Source organism: Letharia columbiana, assembly GCF_014066305.1.
Source record: "Letharia columbiana isolate WasteWater2 chromosome Unknown Sc0000007_s0, whole genome shotgun sequence".
NCBI lineage: Eukaryota > Fungi > Ascomycota > Lecanoromycetes > Lecanorales > Parmeliaceae > Letharia > Letharia columbiana.
In genome coordinates, this window is record NW_023501043.1 from 727,898 (window position 1) to 749,096 (window position 21,199).

The 21,199-nt window shown below is 49.7% G+C and overlaps 9 protein-coding genes across 9 annotated transcripts; 2 read left to right on the top strand and 7 right to left on the bottom strand.

The window, feature by feature from the left end:
* Positions 1–1,234: 1,234 nt before the first annotated feature.
* HO173_003227 (uncharacterized protein) lies at positions 1,235–1,561 on the bottom strand (the record flags this gene model as incomplete). Its single annotated transcript, XM_037305155.1, has 1 exon — positions 1,235–1,561. The coding sequence occupies one exon, from the start codon at positions 1,559–1,561 to the stop codon at positions 1,235–1,237; it is 327 nt and encodes a 108-aa protein (XP_037168020.1).
* Positions 1,562–2,312: 751 nt separating this feature from the next.
* On the bottom strand, positions 2,313–2,851 carry HO173_003228 (uncharacterized protein; the record flags this gene model as incomplete). Its single annotated transcript, XM_037305156.1, has 3 exons — positions 2,313–2,549; positions 2,606–2,652; positions 2,719–2,851. 3 exons carry the CDS (start codon positions 2,849–2,851, stop codon positions 2,313–2,315), a joined length of 417 nt encoding a protein of 138 aa, XP_037168021.1.
* Positions 2,852–3,162: 311 nt separating this feature from the next.
* Positions 3,163–4,088, bottom strand: HO173_003229 (uncharacterized protein; the record flags this gene model as incomplete). Its single annotated transcript, XM_037305157.1, has 4 exons — positions 3,163–3,222; positions 3,274–3,312; positions 3,545–3,883; positions 3,960–4,088. The coding sequence occupies 4 exons, from the start codon at positions 4,086–4,088 to the stop codon at positions 3,163–3,165; spliced, it is 567 nt and encodes a 188-aa protein (XP_037168022.1).
* A 5,285-nt stretch (positions 4,089–9,373) lies between these two features.
* Positions 9,374–9,694, bottom strand: HO173_003230 (uncharacterized protein; the record flags this gene model as incomplete). The annotated part of the gene is made up of 1 exon (XM_037305158.1): positions 9,374–9,694. The coding sequence occupies one exon, from the start codon at positions 9,692–9,694 to the stop codon at positions 9,374–9,376; it is 321 nt and encodes a 106-aa protein (XP_037168023.1).
* Positions 9,695–9,767: 73 nt separating this feature from the next.
* HO173_003231 (uncharacterized protein) lies at positions 9,768–10,265 on the bottom strand (the record flags this gene model as incomplete). The annotated part of the gene is made up of 1 exon (XM_037305159.1): positions 9,768–10,265. The coding sequence occupies one exon, from the start codon at positions 10,263–10,265 to the stop codon at positions 9,768–9,770; it is 498 nt and encodes a 165-aa protein (XP_037168024.1).
* Positions 10,266–13,520: 3,255 nt separating this feature from the next.
* HO173_003232 (uncharacterized protein) lies at positions 13,521–14,594 on the bottom strand (the record flags this gene model as incomplete). The annotated part of the gene is made up of 3 exons (XM_037305160.1): positions 13,521–13,649; positions 13,705–13,776; positions 13,833–14,594. The coding sequence occupies 3 exons, from the start codon at positions 14,592–14,594 to the stop codon at positions 13,521–13,523; spliced, it is 963 nt and encodes a 320-aa protein (XP_037168025.1).
* A 264-nt stretch (positions 14,595–14,858) lies between these two features.
* Positions 14,859–15,700, top strand: HO173_003233 (uncharacterized protein; the record flags this gene model as incomplete). Its single annotated transcript, XM_037305161.1, has 3 exons — positions 14,859–14,863; positions 14,951–15,080; positions 15,260–15,700. 3 exons carry the CDS (start codon positions 14,859–14,861, stop codon positions 15,698–15,700), a joined length of 576 nt encoding a protein of 191 aa, XP_037168026.1.
* A 2,876-nt stretch (positions 15,701–18,576) lies between these two features.
* On the top strand, positions 18,577–19,761 carry HO173_003234 (uncharacterized protein; the record flags this gene model as incomplete). Its single annotated transcript, XM_037305162.1, has 4 exons — positions 18,577–18,593; positions 18,652–18,846; positions 18,925–19,048; positions 19,531–19,761. The coding sequence occupies 4 exons, from the start codon at positions 18,577–18,579 to the stop codon at positions 19,759–19,761; spliced, it is 567 nt and encodes a 188-aa protein (XP_037168027.1).
* A 767-nt stretch (positions 19,762–20,528) lies between these two features.
* Positions 20,529–21,044, bottom strand: HO173_003235 (uncharacterized protein; the record flags this gene model as incomplete). The annotated part of the gene is made up of 1 exon (XM_037305163.1): positions 20,529–21,044. One exon carries the CDS (start codon positions 21,042–21,044, stop codon positions 20,529–20,531), a length of 516 nt encoding a protein of 171 aa, XP_037168028.1.
* Positions 21,045–21,199: the final 155 nt, after the last annotated feature.

Consider the following 21,199-nt stretch of genomic DNA (forward strand, 5'->3'; position numbering starts at 1 on the left):
TGCTGCCTAATGTGGCTGAAGGAGGAGGAGGAGGAGGAGGAAGGTAAGGTGGAAGGTGAGGTGGACGGCCGACTGTAGGAGGGCTGTTGACGGAGGGTTGTCAGCTATGAGGTGAAAGGAAGAAAGATTCTTACGTACTCAAATGACTCAAAAACGAACGCTGTGTTCGACTACTAGCCGGGCCAGATGCTGGTTCTTAGCACCAAATTTCCAGCCAATATTAGTACGTGCAACCCTCATGACTACACCGGTAGTCCTCGCCTGCAGAGATCCAGCTATGACTGTACCAGTGATCCTCGCCTGTAGAGGTCTAGCTATTGGCGAAAAGAACTAAAGTTAGCGTTATATGCTCCCACTCTCTCTCCGCACTCGTCCCAGACGTCTTCGCCGTCGTCCTGCCCAGCATGTCGAAGGCTTGCAGTGGATTCGCCTTGCTGCGACCTGTAAGAAATTTAACGCAGGCAATTGCTCCTTCATAGGCTGTAAATACCCTTACTGCTCTGTGTGTTCAGCAGAATCAGTCAGCCAGCGCATCACCGCTGTGCTTACAGGCTCATATCTCACTGTCTTCCATCAATGCCATGCCACTCGGCATCGAGTGAACAAGGCGGAATGACTCCCAGACCCCTCACTAGCCATTCTGGTACTGTTGTCGCTGTTTGCAGTGGCGGAGGCGATCCCCACTATTTAGGTATTTTCCGTGGTAGAGGGGCATTTCTTTCAGGCACAACTGTATAGAATTATCATGGAATTGGCCACCTCGCTCATTCTAGGCATAGACCATCCTGCCCTTCTCGAAAGTGCTGATAGGGTCCACCTTCCTGATTGCGATCGAGCTCGACATCCGCGTGATTGAAGTTGATTCATCGTTGCACAGTGATACACTCCATTATGATGATGGTCTGTCCGTGTGTCTCTTGTTAGCCAGTCTGATTAGACCGCAATGGAAACCGAGAGAGTAGATTAACCTTTCTAAGGCGTATCTCGTCCGCGAGACTACCTCCCCTACCCCAGCGTAAAAAGCTAGCATTACAGGTGGTCCACTCTGACTCGCCATCTTGACTGTTGGCTCGTCGTTCCATGTTGAAGTTGATCCTTCGAGATTAGAGAACTCACACGATTACGCGAGCTCCTGGGCTGACATATGCTCATATACCTTGGAGTTTCGGCATTATGAGTTTTGAAGTCGCACGTTAGTCAGCGACCGCGTTGGTTATCATTGATAAAGAAAGGTTTACCGTCTCTCAAACTCCGGATTTTCGTCGTCGTCCTCATCACTCGCCTCGTCTTCCTTCAGGCACCGTAATAGATTCTCATCCAGCTCTGAAGCATCATCATCCACTTCCTCTCTATTGGGCTGTATAGCTTTCAGCATGGCCAGTTCTTCTTCACTCAATATGACAACCTTGTCATCGCCGATATCGCCATCGTATTCACCGCGTAGGGCGGCTAAGATCTCGTCGGACTCATTGGTCTCGAGTGGAACAAAGGATGGCTCTTGGTCTTGGACGGAAGTGCAGCAAGGCTCCACAGGATCGGGGGCTTTCTCGCCACTAGTCATCTGCGGTAGTAGGTCTGACGTTTCCGCTGTTGTATGCGCAACGAACTCAACCGGTTCAGATTGTGGCTGTGCAATGGCTTGAGATATTGGAGACGGGGAACTCTCTCGTCCTACTTAGCCAGTAGGAGGGTGGCCCAGATGGTCAGGCACTATGTGGGGACTAGGATTTTGTTGCAACGGGACAGTTGTGGCTGAGAAATATAAAACACAAAACTACAACACCATTGTACCAGCGTCATTAGGAATCGAACCTAATACGGTTGATGTATTAACACCCTAGTCACAGCTGGCGCCGGTGGCGATTAAGCAGGCAGAGGATGTTGCGGCGACACGTTGCTATGTATCGAAGTTTGAGGATGCTGACCCGTTGGCGGGTCCATAGAGACATCCTCTCAAAAAACTTCAGACTGATTTGGAGTTGATCTTAAAGTGGGTGATGCTGTTAGGGTATTATTCAATGGGTCTGAGTCCATGAGCTTTTCGGCCAATACAACTCCATCGCCACCATCTGCTATACTGTTAGTGCGCATCGCACAGTAAGACAGACTTGACCTGATGGCTTGCCTTTCAATTATCTTCCACCTGCCCCACTCGTCTTCTACTTCTCAGGTACGGCGATGGATGGCTGGCCGAAACGCTGGTTTTCCATGATACCTAACACGTCCGAAAGTTTCATCGGTTCCACTACGTCTTCGACCGTCAGCGAGCTCTCAAACATTTGGAATTGGAGCCATACCGATTGTCTCAGCATTCAAAAGCCATACTCAACTCCTTGAAACAAAGCCGAGCGCGTAAGACTGGAGGAAAGAATTGTTGGATCAGATGATGAGTCTACAGCGACTATAGAAATGTCATCGTCTGAATCAACAGATGTTGGGTGCGTGCCCCTCCCAGCTCTTCCCGTAAATGCCCGCTCTATGAACCCTTTCTCAATATACTTCAATATGCGTATTCTCGACACGAAAAAGAAACAGAGGTAGGCAGGGTCCTATAGCATTGTCAGCACGGAGCGGCAAATCGGCCGTACCTCGAATAGAAACGCACCTCAAGCTTAGCCTGGTCTTTGATACTATTGTTCCTTCCCAGCTTTGCTCGATTCATGCCGCACATTTAGCCATATCGCCAGTGATCTTGGCGGAGTCCCTGGGACGACTAACCAGTAGCGTGTCCAGCTTCGAAGGTCGATGACCTTCCAAATCCATCCTTTGTATACAAATTGACAGAGGAAGACATATCGATTGGATAAGATCCATTAAACAGAAACAGAAACAGATGAATCAACAAGAACATGATTGACAACTACATATCTTATCTGACGTGTGCTTTCTGCTCTCAGGAGACGGACTGAACGTACGCGAGAAAGTAGCCTCGAACGATAGTCCTCCTCTTTTAGCAGCTTAGACCAGATCATCATACACGATTTTACAGCGATACTACAACACATCGAGATGAATCCTTCGCCTTCGTCGATATTGGTATCCTATAATTCGTCGACTCTTTACCTAATCCAGACAAGTTAAAAGATCTTACAGTGTCTAAACCGGCCTTCTCAACAAGACAATTGTCTCTATCGCCGATTACATCGTATGCGTTCCAGATAGCTAGTCCCTCTTTCGAGTCATCCTCAGCTGCATATTCGCCGAACGAGATCGCAAAGTCTTCTGGTAGGTATCGTCAGCACATAATTGTAGCACAGTATCTCGAGGACATACCTTCTTGGAGGCAGGCGTCGCAGGTGGGGTGGAGAGACACTGCGTGTCAACGTCAATGCTCCGAGATCAAGGCAGTTTGGGGCAATCATACCGCTTGACTTTCGGGCTCACATTTCTTCCGCTTTCTGCTGTTTGAGGTAGGCCTTGGAGAAAATAAGGTCTAACTAGTCGTCAACAATGATAGCTCTCCGAAAATGCTCGAAATGAACGGAATCTATCTTTCTGGGAATTTGGTGACTTGCCGGCGAGGAAGAGTGTTGACATTGCATACGCCAAAACCTTGTCCGCTGTCTAATTCCTCGGCTTCGAGACGCGTGAGAAGGTTCTTCAACTCATCGATCGCGTGGCGGACGTCCTGAGGCTCGTACTTGTACAACTGTTCGCTTTGAAAGAACTGGGCCAGGAGATCGGAGACTGGTAGATAATTGGGTCTGTACCTCAAAGTGCCGCAGTACTCGTCATTGAGGATATATTCATATCCAAGTTTGTAGCGCCCATTGGTACGTTTTCCCCCTGGCTGTGGGTCAAACTCCAGGCCTTTCTGCTGATGTATGTCACATGTGAAGTTTTTGACGAGGTTGCGAATCCTGCGGGCTTCGGGGAATTTCGTCTGGTCAAAGAGCTCGTAATCTTTCAGAAAAATCGTCTAAGACGCTATCGGTTTCGAATCCATTACCGTAACAGACGTGGTTGTTAAGCATCCATCGATGCAGATCGACTTTGAGAGGCTGCGGTAAAGTGTGTCTGTGTTTGAAACGCGCGGGCTCATAGTCCAAGACGACTGTAGAGTTTACATGTTCGAACTTTTTGTCCATACTGGTAAATTGAGGGGCAAAGGTTTAGAGCTGTCTGAGTGTTATTTGACTAAGAAATATTTTCGCTGATGGATAACTACCTTAATTATCTACGTACCTACCTTTAGCATCCGGCGCTAATGCGGGCGCATGGTAGTCCCGAAAGAGTCTTCGATTAGGATTCCCGCGAGCCTGACAGCGTTCCAAACGCTCCCCTAACCATCGTACTTGATGCCTCGGTGAGCGTTGAAGGCTTCGAAGCTCTGAAGAACTTGGTAGAATATGTTGGAAAGAAAGAGAAGGTCGATGCGGACGGAACTGTGGGTGTTATTCAAGACCTCAATGGATTGGAGGAATAAGTAATGATGGTAATGGCTGCACTGAACGATAGATCCGCAGAGTAGAAAGCGAGATATCAGCGTTAGAAGAGGGAGAAGACAGGTCAGATTCATCTCAGGAACGGCTGCGCGGTGTTGAGATTTACTGCAGCACCTGTGTTGAAGCTACCCCGCATGGTGGCAAATAGGGGTATAAGTAGCCCACTCAGCACCCTCATAGCTACCTAATAAATCAATCCTTCATACTATTTCCAACACGCGGGGGTGCACAGGGTACCTCGATGTGGCCTTCAGGAGCATGATGAGCATCGTCACCTGCGAAGCTGTTTCAAATAACGTTCTACAATGTCGTCACGTCTATTCCGGATGGAGGGTCCTTTCTCCCATGTCTTTATCGACAAATACATGTACAGAGCCTCTGTGGCCATTTATGCTAGTCAGAATGTTTGGCTGTTTCGTAGCATGATCAAGAAGCAGCTGGTGATAATGGCATTCTCCTCGTCAGTCTCACTTCTATGCAAGGCGCAAGAGTACCCATGCTGCAGCCGTCACCCTTGGTCGTGATCCCGTGATGATGATTATTAGATAAATGTTGATTATATCCCACGGTGTAGTCCCTTAACAGTAGGTATAATACTTGCGCTCCGAGATCAACTATGGATTTCCGGCATGCAAAATGCATTACAATTCTTGACAACTGGACCTTGTTCCTTCCTCCCTAGATATTTGTGATAATATTGTATGCTTTGATTGATTGATTTCGTCATACTACCCTGAAGTCTTGCCGTAGTGGCCGACTATGCGAGTTACGTAATCTATCTAATCATTCCGGCCAATCACATAGCCCCAAATTCTTGAGGCTATACAAGTCGCCGTCGTGTCTCCGTGCCTTCCTATATTGACCCTTGAGAAGGTATGCACCCTACTACGCAGAGACCCTCTCGTCTTGACCGTGTCCTTCTTTTTGACCACACACCCTAGTGAATCCTTGTTGCTGATCTTCCTCGAGGACTTGATATTGCCCAATAAGCCCAGTACTCCTCATAAAGTCCGCCGCCATGGAGGCATAGCGTGGCTTAGTTACCATATTCCTATGAGAGATTACACCCCTACCACCTTCCTTCTTTCCTCGGCCCACCACCTTCTTCTTTGCTTGCTGTACAACCTGCACTCGTGAAGAATATGCCGGGCTGTCTGTTTCGTCCCACATTCACACTCCTCTTCCTCAACTCCCGGTACCCACCGACTGTAGAGGAAAGCCTTGAGACCTATCTTTTCCGTCCTCATTTGTGTGATTAGCGATGTCTTGGCACGCTTGACTCTCGAATGCAAGAGTTGAATCTGTTTCGACGGTGTTGATTGAATCTCCCTGAGGATGCCGCCTCGCTTCTCATTGGCCCATTCGACCGTTCACTGTTCAATTGAGTGGGCCCTGATAGCTGTCTTGACCGTCGATATCATCCTCATTTGTATGACCGACGGCTGGGCTGTTTCGTTAGTGTCTACCTCCACTCTTTTATTATGTACCACCTTCTCTCGCCACCCTGTGGCTTTCTTTGCCTCGTTATCGGCCCATTCGTTGCCGTCGATGTTAATGTGTGCAGGGATCCAGTGTAACTCGGTTGCTACCCCGAGATCCCTTAAAGAGTTAATGATCTGTACGGCTTGTATCACATAGATTTGCCCCGAATGCTTGCCAGGGTCTCCGATGGCCTGAGTCGATGCTTGGTTGTCGGTATTTACTATGACCTTGTTGAGTCGTAGCCTCGTTTGGTGAATAGCTGCCATGGTTAGGGCCTGGAGAATGCCATGTAGCTCGGCCGAGTACACCGTGTACCAGTCGCTTGAGCCCAGATAAACACTGAAAGTGGATCCTATATCTGGTGACACTGCCGCCGCTCCTACCTTTTTGTTGATCCCACTACCGTCTGTGTATAACATTACGTGTCCTTCGTCAATAGATCTTTTGGCCAGTTCTTTGGCGGCCTTCTTGGTCTTATGAATCACCGTTTTGGGAGGCTTCCAGTCGGGAGCGGCACTGAAAGGGCGTAGTTTCTCAATCTGACTAGTGTCGCCGTATCGTTCTTTGAATCTATTGGTATGTCGCTCCAGCGGGCTCAGCTTCCTGTTCTTCTTGGGTTTTCTTTTGGACTTCCATCGTTCAAATCGTGGCTTAATGATCTCGCCATATGCTGGACTGGTGGCGATCCTTAAGACAGCTTCCGAGGTGATCTTGTCTAGCTGTTGTTTAACTGGTAAAAGGTGTGCTTCGATGTCGAGGGCTGGAGTGGATGTAGCCTTGAATGCTCCGGTTATCTTCCTCTCTGCCTGAGATTGAATCCTTTGTAGTGATGAGAGGTGAGTTTTGTTATGGCCGGCAGTGTCTTCGGGCTGGTACCATGCGGAGCAGCAGTACGTCATTTGTGGAATAATTACCGCCTGATAAAGCTGTCTCATGCTCTTAGAAATGCCACCCCAGGTTGATCCGGCAATCCTCGCTAGTGCTCCAATGCTTTTAGTAGCCTTAGACCGAATCTCCTTGTTGTGGTGGCTCCATAGAAGTTTAGAGTCGATTTCGACTCCTAGGTAGCGGACAAACCGTCTCGCCTCAATGTACTGCCTCTCGTTGAGTTGCAGGGGATGGTCTAAGCTGAATCTCTGTTTTCTACTGAGGTGCAGCAGTTGATACTTGCTGGGATCGAACTCCGATCCGTGTCGTGATGCCCACTTCATACAAACTTCGTCATGGATTTTGCGGAGAGCGTTACAGTTTTCCTCGGTGGAGTCTCCCACCGTCAGAAGGCCTATATCGTCTACGAAGCCGGTGGCTACCGTGCCTAAGTCGACGCGACTGTTGCAGTCATCAATGAGATCTGAGTTGTAGAAGAGGTAGAGTATGGGCGACAGCGGTGATCCTTGAGGAATTACGGTTGCTATGGGAGTCTTTGGTGTGGAGTGTTCGCTTGTTTTCAGCACTGTTGTCCTGTTGGATAAAAACGATTCTACCCAGTTAACAACTCTCGTGTCAATTTTTCGCTTTCGGAGGTTATGAAGCAGACGAGGATGAGAGACTTTATCATATGCACCTGGAACGTCTAGCAGTAACATCGTGGCTACCTTGTCAGAGTTCCAGGCCTAATATATCCTTTCTAGAAGATAGTGGATGCCATGTTCACATGACCGTAGTCTACGGTCTCCCATGTGTGTGACCAATGATTAATATAAGAGGTCGCAATCCTGCTTCTTCAGGTCCTCTACCTAATTTGCGCCCTGTAATTGCTTTCGAGGTCACCGTTTGCTCTTGGCTCCGGACTATTCCCCTAGGCCAGGGTTTCACGTGATTGGTGGACGAAGCCAATCATCGCCTGAGTCGATCGCTGTTTACTCCTTAAGCATACCTCCTACGAGACTAGGTGTACGGCACCGCTTTGGCTTGCTCTCTGCTCCGCCTCAGGCCCTCATTGTGAGGTAGTTGACTTCTCGTAGCTCTCGATGTACCGACATGCGCATACTGTCCTCTCGGGCTATGTAGATAGTCTCATTCAGCCCAAATGACTGACAGTGGCTACCATTACATACCACGCCCCACAGGGTTTGAATCCCTGCTTCGCGTTACCATCAGAGGTCTCCCTCATTCAGGCCGACCATGTCTCGCAGGGACTGCTACGGCATCGCCCTAGCCAGCGACAATACCGTAGTATTTCCACCCTACTAACCAAAACACGCGACAATCGAACTCAGAGATATCCACTCCCAGCCGATGACTGCGGGGGAAGACTTGAACCCCCAGGAGGTCTGAATCCGACGCCGGTCGTGTTCCAAGGGTGCCCTATTCAATAGCTAGCAGACTGACGCATCCACCGGTGAAGACCGGCTTCGGCCTACGGTGCCGATTCGTAGTAGCCATTGATCGGATGGTTTTTATAAGCGATTTCCCTTGTGTTTGCCGGACGCGATCCCACGTGTTTCAGCTCCAGATAGGCCTTGTTCCTAGCTCTTTCAACTGTGTCCCAGCTGATGACTGCAAGGGTGGACTTGAACCACCAGAACTGATATATGTACGCGTTCCTAGCCCCCAGCAGATGACTGCGAGGGGAGACTTGAACTTCCAGGGGTATAGAACGCGTAGCTCCTTTGATCGCGACTTCAGCCCTCAGCCAATGACTGCATGGGGAGACTTGAACTCTCAAGGGTATATGTCGCGACTAGAGCGTTGTTATTGCCTTTGCTTTCGTTTCGGCGACGCGTTAGCGACGGGGTTACTTAACCACTCTACCTCCCGATGAGGCCGCTGGACTCAGCGAAGGTGAGGCAATGGCGAGTGCGATGAGGAGGCAATGGCGAGTGCGATGAGGAGGCAATGGCGACAGCGATGAGGAGGCAATGGCGACAGCGATGAGGAGGCAATGGCGACAGCGATGAGGAGGCAATGGCGACAGCGATGAGGAGGCAATGGCGACAGCGATGAGGAGGCAATGGCGACAGCGATGAGGAGGCAATGGCGACAGCGATATAATATTGTATGCGACTACTCGTAGAGTACATGTCTCGTCTGTTGAGGGAAGCATTGATCAGCCCCCGTCCGCCCGGACTAGCCCCTTGTCCGCCCGGACTAGCCCCTTGTCCGCCCGGACTAACCCCTTGTCCTCCCGGACTAGCCCCTTATCCGACTGGACAACTTCGTTCTCACACCCGGGTTTATCGGATTTTAGAGCTTGCATTTGCGATGTACGGAGTAAACTCACTTAATATGTCTGCGTCCAGGACTCAGATTCAATAACTGTGCCACGCACTTGGCTTTGACGAGGGACGAGCCAGGTGCGTGGCACGATTAATAACAACTATACGAGTGGATGAAAATGAATTATTTTACATTCAAGTGCAATTCGACAGCTGTTGCATTTGGTCGGCATTGTTTTGATTCCGCCTTTTTATCTCGTACTTTCGCAATCATGAAACCACCTTACACTACACTGCAGCGTAGACCGATGTTCGAAGCAAAAAAATGATCTCAGCCCTATACAACCCTCTGCCCACCCACTGAGCGGAAACTCGCTCCCTCACGTCATCCTCCCAGTCCACAGTACCCGCTTCCAATTCGTAGAACTTCGTCTTAATCTCATCGAGTACCTCGCGGACGTCCAGCATGTGCTTGCTGGGACCGTCGGGTTCATCGTAGATATCCTTGATGACGTATTCCTTGGTGGTACTCTCGTAGATCTCAAAGCCTCCCTCTTCAAACATGTAGGCCCACCTCTTCCAATCAGCGTCCGCAAAGGCATTGCTCATAAGATTAAACTGCCAGAGGTGAGAGCACGGTAGCTGATATTGTCGATAGAAGACGCAGGTACACGAGAGTTCGTCATTCAGACTCCGCGGGATTTCGCCTTCGTCCTGGGCTTCCATGGCTTTCTTCAGCTGTCCAGCAAATAGGTGTGCCTAACGAGAAAGCAGCTTGACGCGTCTCTGGGGTATGAGGGGGTAGCTTCAGCATTGTTGACGCCAGCTCCGGGGGTATCACTGGGGCGGGCTTGCCACGCTTGCTACCCTTTCGGGGGTGTTCTTTCCGTTCGTCTAGGGAGGTAGACGCCTTGCGTTTGTGGGAGGAGGGGGAGGTAGAGGGCTTCGAGGGGGGCGACGGTGACCTGGACGCGTCAGAATAGGTGGGCCTGCTCCATTCGCCATCGCTGGAGCCACTATCTTCTTCCTTAAGTGGCAAGAATTCGTCCGAGTACTCTGCTTCCGGGGTGCGGTCTCGATCAATGCCCTCGGGGTTGCTACCATACCAATCGAGCTCCTCCTGGGTATCCTCAAAGCCCCCATACTGTGGGGGCTGGCGCACGAGGCGGGGGTACGACATTGAGGCTATTGGGAATGATATACGCGAAGATTTAACGCGAAGATTTAACGATAGCGAGGTGTGGGAGGTGTGGGAGGGCAGAGGGTGGCGACAGCGAGGTATGGGGAAGACGGTAAGATCAGCCAGGACGGGTCCCCTATTTACTACTGCAATCTCTTACTAATCAGGGGAATGTGGCTGGGTCGGCCTAATGGCTCTCCGGTACTGTCCGGTACTGTACACTAGCGTTGGCTGAGGTTTAGAAGCACCCCTGCCATGCCTCCCAACGTATCCACAACCCCACCGGGTCTTCGTCTGCCCCCTTACCGCCTCATACTCGACGTCAGAGTCATGATGACCCATAAGATGCTGACAAAACTGCCGCGCATGAGGCTTGGAAGCAAGCCAAGGCCCAGGAGGACCGCACGAAAGAGATGGTTCAGGCTGAGGCCTGGAAGGCTACTGATAAGAGAGCGCAAGAGGAAATTATAAGGCTGAGCAAGGAGGGAAGGGCAAATTCAATGAGACTGGGGCAAAAAACACTCGGGCGAAAACCAACAAGGTCAGCTTTCAGGAGCAGTAGTTGCAGCCGTTGCGTGGACGGTGGGGTACTCCTTCAAAAATCAGGCTCTCGCCGCTGTTGCGAAGAGGGCTCAGAAAGAGAAAGAGGAGAAGGAGCATGCCGCTGCTGTTAAGAGGTTCTAGCAACAGCCCCAGAAGGAGTATGAGGTTAACACAACGCCCAGGGAGATCTTCTCTTCTGACGCTGGAAATCCTGTGGACCCCTATGAAGACGAAATCGACCGCAGGGAGCAAGAGGCTCACATAGCCAATCAGGAGGTGGCCTTCTCGTCTGGATTTAGCCTGAGGGAACGAGAGCGAGGAGGAAAGTACCCCCTCCGCAAGGGGCGCAAGAGTACGTGTCGACGACTGGCTATATGTTGACTTCGATACGAGCATTCTGGGAGCGAGTCCATCGGATTGGCTCTCCCAATAGAGTTATCGCATACATGCTCTATGTGGGACGGGTCAAGATCAACAAAAAGACATATCGCATTCAACAGAAATGTCGAGCACAGACGCAGGCGACGGTGAGGACACAAGCAGAAAGGGAGAACGCTGAGAATTAAAGCTGTGGCAAGAAGCTCAGGACACCGTGAATGGCGCGGAGTCTGGGAGTGCGAGGGGTGTGGACATCAGGACTATGGAATTGATGTGGTTTGCTCTTGTGGTAGGGGACGGTTGATGAATGTCGTGGAAGATGAGGAAGTGTTCGAGGATGAATATGTTTGAGGCTCGGAATGGCCAGGCAAGACCATTCACCTGCTTGTTTGCCATGCAATGACCTGTCGAGAAAAGTTCTCCCTCTTCAACTCCGTCTTCCTCCAATTTTCGCTGTCACTGCTCACTTGCAGACTTGTTGATCTCAAGCGTTCTCTTTGCAACAATGACGTTGTGTGTACCATTGTAATGCCCCAGTCCCGAAGCTGTAGACATCATGACACCCACTATCAGCGACCGTATCAAAGATCGCTTCTCGGCACATGAACTTGACTGTGGATTTCTCATGTGGTCTCGATTAGTCACTCACTTTCGAGTTACCGGTGACGGCGAATTCATGCGACTCACCAAAGAGTATTACACTCTGAAATACGATGAATTCGAATCCATGACCGAGTATCTCACACATATCAAGCTACTCGAAAACGGATTGCAGCCACGAAAGTCGTTCTTACGCCTGACAAGCAGACAATTCTCTGTCTCGCCATGTCCCTTCCCGATGAGCTCCAGTAATTGACCAAGATTTGGATGTTACGGCAGATATGACTGCTGATAAAGCACGCTCCATGCTTTTGGAAGAGAAGAGAAAGAGGGGAAAGAAGACTGGGGCGGGGGCTGATAGGCCTTTGTGTAGGACTTGTGGAAAGCTTCATGGACCCGTATGTTGGGACGAGCATCCGGAGCTGGCCCCTGATTGGCTGAAGAAAAAGAGACAATATGGTACTGGATGAACTCTGCCAATCGATCATTGCACATGACAGCAAACCCAGAGACAGTAACAGTATTTCTGCTCAATGATACTGCAGGCGCCGAAACAGGAGCATTTTACAAGGGTCTCGACGAGCCTTACAAAGACAGAGAAGGCTTTTGTCGTCATCCGAATCAACCTTGCGTGGACTCGGAAGCAAATCCCGGCTACTTGGACGAATCTTGAGGCGAGCATTCAATCTGAAGGCCTAGGGGGAAACCTATTGTGCAAAGCATGCGATATAAAGCTCTTTTCCGACGTTCTGCAGAAGGGGGAGAGATGAATGGAAGACGAAGAGAATGGCGTACTCGGGTAAAAACCATTTGACCCGGCCAGAAAGCGTATTATAGCGTGGAGGCATTCGAGCGATCCCTTCCAGCGAGCAGTGTATCAGAGATGCGCGGAAACGCGGAAACATGTATATAAGAGAATTTTGCGTGTACGGGAGTTCTGCGTGTACTACGGGAGTTCTGCATGTACGGAAGCTATGCGTGTCCGACTTTACTGATAGCGATACCGTCTTCAAGAGTATCAGAGAGTAAACCATCTCAGGACGAGTGCTGGCCCACTTTACAAAGCGATTCGTGATATTCATCGATTTCTACATTGGCAAACATTATAAGAAATTACGACATCTTGTGAAAAACACTACACAGCAACTCCGTTATCCAATGTCAATGAACGGATAAAATTGTCTAGAGCACTTCTCCGAGCAGTGGAGAACTACTTTCTTGATCGTTGAACAAAAGCTGTTTGAGAAGCGGCGGTTGAGCATCGAAAGAGGGTGTGAAGAGCGCGTACCGTCATTCATTACATAGGGAAGTCAAATACTCACAGGATATTAGTGAGGCTGTGACTGTCGAACAAGTATTTAACATTGACTTTTTGATTCTCCTTATTTGATAATAGTAAACATACCCCATGATTCTTGGGTTCATATTTTTCGTATTCTCATTACCACGATCCTGCCATCGCTGTAGCTGGTTAAAGCCACAATCTATTTCGAGCTCGAATTCTTGGTAATTTGATTTACATTGCACTTGTGTCAACGGGACAAACGATGTTACATCAATAGCCACACACACGTTCCTTCGAATGTAGCTAGATCAACCCCCTAGAATCCACGTCGTTCAACAGATTTCCAATGAAGTACCACATATACACCGTATCGAAAGGTCTCCTTTGCACTAGTCAGCAGATGGAAACGTACGGATCTAAGGTGTTTTGTACCGTCGGAGGATCTGGCATCATGTTTGAAGGCTGTTGCCGGTCACGCAAGAGAGGACTTCGAAAGTCTTCGTAGTGACACGTTTGTTTTGACTTGCCTTTCGGTATTTCTTGGCTTCAGTCGAAGATGGCGTGGGGGTAGAAATGGACTATCTATGTCAGCAGCTATATTTCGATATGGAGGCAGACTGCTAAAAGACTGACGGGTATGGTTTCAAGTTCTTCTTCTGCGCTGCGCTTTTTGCCGCGAGGAGCGCCCTTCGATAATTTAGGGAACTGTTCGCTGTCAGTAACAGCCCTTTGATAGCCAAGCCAAAAGATGAAGGAAATACCGCGGACGAGCATGAGGTCGAAGGGGCTGACGGCAATAGAACTTCTTCGTGGGCTCCTGAGGTGTCAGGGAATGAAGACAGCCAGATTCCTACCCTCGTGGCATCTCCTGGTGTGGAAGAAGAGAGTTGCGTGTTGCTGAGCGGACTGCTAAAGTCATTATCGCTTGAAGGTGACTGGTTGTAGTCTTGGCTGTATTCTGCAATCAGTGACGCGATCTTGTCGAACTCGTCTTTGGTATACAAGCGCTTTTGCAAGCCGTACAGAACTTTCTCATTCAACTCCTCGGGTTCTAAAAACTTCTTCACGACCTTGCCATCCCAGTGGTCATCGCTGAAATATTCAAAGCCCCGCGAGTACCTCGCGTTGCGGATCTCAGATTGTCCAGCTCTTATTGGGATTAGGTCACCGTCATATCCTGTTAGGTCCTTGATCTGGCGCGTGAAATTCTTTGCGAAACTTCGAATGGAATTTGTGAAGAATTTACGCGCCTCCATGGGTTTCGTTGTATCCTCAAGACCACAACAAGCGAAGAAATGCTCTAGGGATGGTTCCCCAACTTTGGGGACGAAGTTGTTCATGTAGAAGACTTGATTCTCGTACATCCATTTGATCAAGTGTACCTTCACTTCCCTGGGTAGTTCGTATCTTTTTGAGCGATCCTCCTCCTTCTCGTAGTGGAGCTTTTCAGTCCCCCACATATTCGTAAAAGTAACCCTTGTACTAGTGTGCACTCCATTCTCGCTAAGACTTTGGTTCGTCATGGTAATCGGATAGTATCTATCGATAGAATAAGGAACGTGCGTTCTAGAAAGAGGCGAGAACATGAGGTGAGAGGAGTGGGTGAAGTGAATTACGGTAATTTCGGGATGGAGTGGTGTATTTAGTTCAATACCTCACTGTTATCAAATGCTTCCATATTCACCTCATCTCATTTTTTCACATCTTAGCAACAATCCTGCAAAAACGCCTCAAGAGCTTAACAAAACACCTCCTTCAAGGGTTGCGCACCTTGCATTGCTTTCAACATGGCGTAAGTACACCGTACTTAGTACAGACCCGACCTTTGTCTTCCATACGCATTGAAGAATTGCAAATGGATGGTGCTAACAGAACGTAGTGAGCTCACAACCTTCCAAAATTTGCAACTCCAGCCCTGGGTCACTTGGCCACACCCAGATACCTACAAGAACAACAAGACGTTGAAAGAGTGTATCGGTGAGGATGAATACGGCGAGGCCTGGGTTGAGGTTAGTATCGGTCTCGGCTGGATTCACTTAGGCGTATGGATGCTCACAACATTGACACGCTCTCTCGACAGAAGAAGAGGAAGAGCACTTATCCACGTTCCCCCCTTTTCCCGAACTCCAGTCGTTTAGCCTCCAATGGTGCCTCGTCGTCCCGGTCCCACAACAACTATCAAAGCCAGTCTGGACTCTCAAACGCGACTTCAGTAAAATCATTCTCCACTGCTCTTACAAGACAGGGAACATCCTCAACGGCGCCTTCAACCGCCGCTAGAAGGAATGAATATGATCTCGGCCTGACTACCCTCGAAATAAGTTACTTTGTCACGGCATTCGGACAGGCGGAGAAACAGCTGGGGATTGTTCACCAACGAAACGGGGAGGCTTACCTTCCTGAAAGCGTCGAGGGACTCAAGATGCGGGCAATGATGATTGTAAAGAGTGTCCAAGACCAAAACACCGCGAGACAAGATCGAATGAAGAGCAAGATCCAAAAGCGAAACGCTCACTGGCAGCACGCAATGGCAAAGGCAGCGGGATTGCGGAAGGAGGTGTCTCACGTATGGACCGGGTTGGATCCAGTGGATGCCGAAAAGCGCTGGCTCAGGAACCGTTGCGTGTGATTTGCTGGTGGGTATGGAAGACATGTATACTTGTTCGTTGCTGACGGTCATATAGAAGCCCATGGCCGAGAATGTGGCGACGTCCAGGGCGTACACATGTATTGATCAGTTGATCTGGATGGTGTCTGTCTTCCTAACGAAAGGGCATGGCGAGTCATTTTCCATGTACGTAACGCATGGGTGATAGCGATAGATCCAGATAGCAGAAGCAGCGTCCTTCTCTTCGTTACCAAAAGACTTGCACGATCTACAAAAAGCCTTGGGTTTATATACGAGTCTTGCGACCTTCCACGGGTACATCATGGATCCCAAACAAAGCCAGCAACTTCTACCTAGATGTCTTAAAGAATGTCTCTTGGAAGGCTTACGTGTCCAAAGTGTTTCACTGCTTTATCGGACTGTATCCTCATCAAATGCTAATGCGTCCATTGTTGCGAATAAGTGTGAGCCGGGGACGTCTGTATCAAAACAACCGTAGAGCCAGTCTTGCTCTCTAATGCTTTTTTGCCAATGAGCATCAGCATGTATTGTCCCTCCTCGCCCTTTTTTTTAAGCCACAGGTCACAGCGTATAAGAATGGTGCTTCTGGTTCGCCAAATGGTTCTCTCCCTCCCTGCACTCGAGTTCTCTTCATAGATATCCCCATCATCATCAGGACCTCGCTGTGCAGCCCTCCCAGTAACCCCCCCCTCTCTCCCTCTCTCTCTCTCTTCCCGCCTGTTTCTCAAGAGCATCGTAAGCCTGATTCTCTAAAACTCGACCGCGTACGTTGGAAGGAGGACCCCACGTTAAACGCACCAGCTAAAGCTGTGTCTGTTGAAAGACGACCTATTTGATCTTCGCCCCAGTCCCCCTGTCATTGCCCTTCTGACTCTGGAGTTGCGGCCTCCACCACCTCTCTTGCGTTTTTATCAGCGACCTTTCAAGCTTTAGCTAAGGCGTTTCCTTCCCGCATTGCAGTTGCGCCTCAGCTAAAACCTCAGTCCGAGTCTCATCCTCGCGCTCTGTCTGAGCATTGACTAAGACATCGTCCTTTTGGCGTTACTTTAGCCTTAACCTCATCCTTCTTGCGCGACTTCGGGGCCTCCGCCCGATTCAACTCCTCCTTGTTTACTCCTGAGCCTTAGCCTGTTTTTCAGCCTCCTGCGCAGCACTGCGACTGTAGGATTGTTCTGGCTTTGATGGCGAGTACGTAAAGGGGGTGGGGGGTCCGATGCGGTAGAGTCGTTGGAGCGTTTGGGAGGCATAATGAGGCCTATATAGAGCTGAGGTTTGTGATACTTCGATTTTAACCACTTGGAGTGCTCCCAATTGTTTTGTTGATGTTGTTGGGTAGATGTCTGCTCTGCAGTACAAAAATGTATGGGGGTTGCGACAGATTGCCAACGCCAAGAAATTGGGTGCCGATGTCCTGGCATTAAACCTTGTTGCCACAGAAATTTCAAGTTTTCCATATTAAAGCTATACAGCCCCACCAAAACGGCCGAAATCGTGATTCTCGTGGTGTAGCTATGTCTTCTGACCAAGAACCCCGTCGAGGCCGATTTCATGGCCCTGTCAGCACTCCTCTCTCCTCCCTCCTTCATCGCCGGAGCACCCCTCGTCCTCGTGTACCAGCAGAGCGTGTGTCTTCCACTGATCGCCTAGCTGATCAATCTATAAGGAAATCTTCAGCAGACAAGGGCAAAGGCAAGCGTAAAACACCTGCCGACCAAGACCAGGATCAAAAAAAAAGCCGCCCAAAAGAGAGCTGTTGCGGCCCAGAAACGATCGGTTGACTATCGCCAATCCAATTGATGCTCGGAATGCCATTGAAAAGGCCGGGCTAGAGAAAGCTGCTGAACAAAAGAGGAAGGCTGCGCAGGAGAAGGCTTGACAAATCGCTGTTACTCTCGCTGCCGAAAGAGCTGCTGATGAGAGTCTCGCTGCTGCACGGGCTGCTGCTGAAAGGGCTATTGCTGAAGAGGCTGCTGCTGCAAGAGTTGCTGAGAGAGCTGTTGCTGAACGAGAGCCAGGTGATACCGAGGATGAGGAGGATGAGGCCAAGAGTCTGAAGAAGCAGGGGATTAGATGTTTTTAGAGAACTGGAGAACAGCAAGAAGCCAATGGCCGAGCACGCGGCTGTGGTGGCGAAGGCCACTATGCTAAAGCCGGAGAAGAATGATGAAGGTGGCAACGTCTGCAGCAAGGCAAATAAGGAGACGGTGAAGACTGAAGGATATATCCAGATCCATGCATCTAGCAAGGGCAAGGACCGAGAAATCTAGCAAGAGCACAAAACAATGGATCAGAGGCACCGGAGACCAAGAGATCATGACCGATACTATACGAGCTGGCTGATCAAGGAATAGAGCAATCAAAGGTGTGGCTCTGCTCAGCTTCTGCTGTCGAACGCGATGTGTCAAACGATACTTAGCAAAGCTCTCTTCCTGAAAGGAAGACTTTGTTTCTCGATATCTGATCCTTGAAATGCTGTAAGGCTAACATTCACAATGAAGCTCGCTTTCTGGAGACTGCTTTCTTGCCAAGTTGCCGGCAAAACGTCTTTCCTCTTTCCTCGTCCCTCCAGTATCAATACTCTGGATACAGTGGAGAAGAGCCTGGATATGCAGCCTGGATTCTGACAAGCAGCGCTTTTGCCGGGGCGTCTAAGAGGGTCGTACCATATGCTGAGAAGGCAGTGAGCGGCTCACAAAAGGTTTAAAATGACCCTTTGGAGGGTGGGGTGAAGGCCATATCTCACCTGACGAGCCGACCTCACTTCCAACCACTTCTTCTTCACGGCCCGACTTCCTTTCTCTCTCTCCACCCCGAAAAAACACTTGGTTTTAGATTCTTCCTCCGATTCGCATCCATCCCAGCAAGACACCATCATCATGGCTTCTGCTCCAAGGTCAGTTCATCTCCAGGCACGGTAGCAAGCAGACTCTGACTGACTTCACATGATCCAGCACCACCCCTCTTCGTCAGCAGCAACAGGAACAATCATATGGGGACGACCCAGACCGTGATAATACGGAGACGGATAGTCTCAGCAGCGAGACGGATAGTCTCAGCAGCGAGACGGATAGTCTCAGCAGCGAGACGGATAGCCTCGGCAGCGAGGTGATTCCCGATGCGCCGGCTCACACGCACGAGGCGCACGGGTAAGCGGCTTCTCCGAGTCTACTGCCTACTCACTTCAAATTTGGCGTGCGCCTTTGCTGATCTCCTATGTTCAACAGCAAATCGGTATACCATGGAATCAAGGTGCGGTTTCAAGAAGGGGTTGTGAGCAGGCTCGATGGTGCGAGACTTGACGCGCTGGTGGAGGTCGGCGAGCACAAGGGGACCAAGGACGTGGTGGTGGTAAGGTACCTTATGCAGCGTTTCGATGCACTGGCGGATTACTTGAGGCTCGAGCAAGAGAGCGGATGCTACGTCCTGAGGTGTGTGTCCTTCCAGGAGGTCGAAATTTGCGAGGAGCTATTTTGGGCCTTCAGTGAAACATGGAGATGGCGAGTTTATTCTACAATTAGCGAGAAACTCGTTAAGCAGTACTATAACGACGTGATAAAGGATAGGTGTGCTTTGCAGCCGCTGCAGTATTAGTGGCCGCTGGAGAAGAGGGAGACGAACCCTTCAGGGGAGTACTCATGTATATCAACCAGTCAGTTGGGGGGCGACCAACGAGGAGATCCTGCCACGTGATTGAGCGTGGTCTGGAGTGGTCCAGGGCATATAGTTGGAATAATCGAACGACGGCTTCCACCCTCTCACTTGTGCTGGACCAGGATCAGCTGCAGCTGAAATTGTCTGATCGGGCTTTTTTATTGATGTTGAGTAGTTAGGCATATGCTGGAAGAAGACTCCTACCACCTGGAGGGAACAGCGAGGCCGTAAAAGCCATTGGTCTAGAATTTCTGGAGCTTTCCTACTGGCACACTATGTTGTACGCGGAGACCATCAGCATGGCTTTCCATATTTGGGAATTTACGGTGCCATCGATGCAACAAGACCACCACGTCATGGTCATAGCGATCCATTATTTGCTAGTCAATAAAACCGCGAAGGAGCCATAGAAGTCTTTCATACACTTTGAAACGTTATGCCCTTGGTCCTTGATGACGGCGCTGGAACAATACAGTGGAGATATCAGCAAAATCTTGGACTTGGTTATATAATCTTTGTGTTGGGCTACGTTCCATAGGGTCAACCTATATTAAGGGCCTATGGAGAACCCTCGCTGATTAGCCGTCTTGATTCTTCAGACTGAAACATTCTAAACAGGTGTCGACGATTCATCAGCTCTCAACAAGATGTTCATTTGCCCAGACTCCCTGAGAGTAGATAATGCTATTGGCGTTGAAAGAGGTGATTCTCGTGGCGTGTAAAGGATGATCATATTCTTGCTACGAGGTTGCTATCTATGTGGCTATAAACGGCCTAGCAAGAGCCTTTTTCTTTCGAAGAGGCAGGAGCCTCCCCCACAAGCACCCCCTTTTCAATGTCTTGCTACCATGCAAGACGAAATGCAAGACGAAATGCTGCTGTCGTAAGTTCATCATCATAGCCATCCCCCGTAACAACAAGCCCTAGCAACGAGACCAACCAGATAGGAAGCCTTATGGTCATAAGAGTAGTAGCAACCAAGACCATAACACTCCACCGTAGCAACCATGCTAGCAACCGTCCTAGCAACTTTTCGTCCAGCCTGAGCGCAGAGCAGCCTGCAGAAAAGCTCTTCTTGAAGCAAAGAGAAACAGCGTAAGTCATGAAGTCGTAAAATTTGTGCCAAATGTGCCTCCCCCGACCCAGTCCTGAATCCCTAGCAGATCGAACCAGAGCTTCATAGAAGCTGAAGACTCGCCACCTTCGCATTGAACTCCCGTCTCACCTCCTCTTCGATCTCCTTGCGCATCGTAGCTCGAAGCTCCTCTTGGTACTCCTTGCGCAAGCCTTCTTTGTACCGGTCGAGCTCTTCCCGGAGAATCTGCTCACGCATCATATCTCTAGCAGAAGTTCCTGCTTCGGCGTTGATCTCATCCCAATGCTGTTGGATCACATCACCTCTCATGTTCGTGATGACTTCGTCCTCCAAGTCCTTGGCATACTGTTCGGCTGCTCGATTTCTGGCAGTATCAAGAAGATCCTGTTGGTATTCGGGGTCGCATTGTTGACAGCTGCAGGAATGCGCTCCAATGTAGGTGATAAATGCTCGAGGTAGATATGTCTTAGGCGCAAGGACAGGAGGCTCCAAGTCGAGAGGATCGGGGTTTGCTAGGCTTCTGCTGATGGCGTTTGATGTATCCGAGAATGTATGTAGCGATGCCACATAGTTCTTGACGCTGTACCTTCGCGGCATCTGCTAGGTTGCTCAAAGTGAATCCATAGGTGAGCAATTCTCGTCGAATTGCTCCGAACGTAGAGGTATTGAAGGCATTTTGGGCTCGAAGAACCTGGCCATGTTCCTCCGTGGTTACCTGCACCTTGCCTCGCAATCCTGCTTCCAAGGCTTTT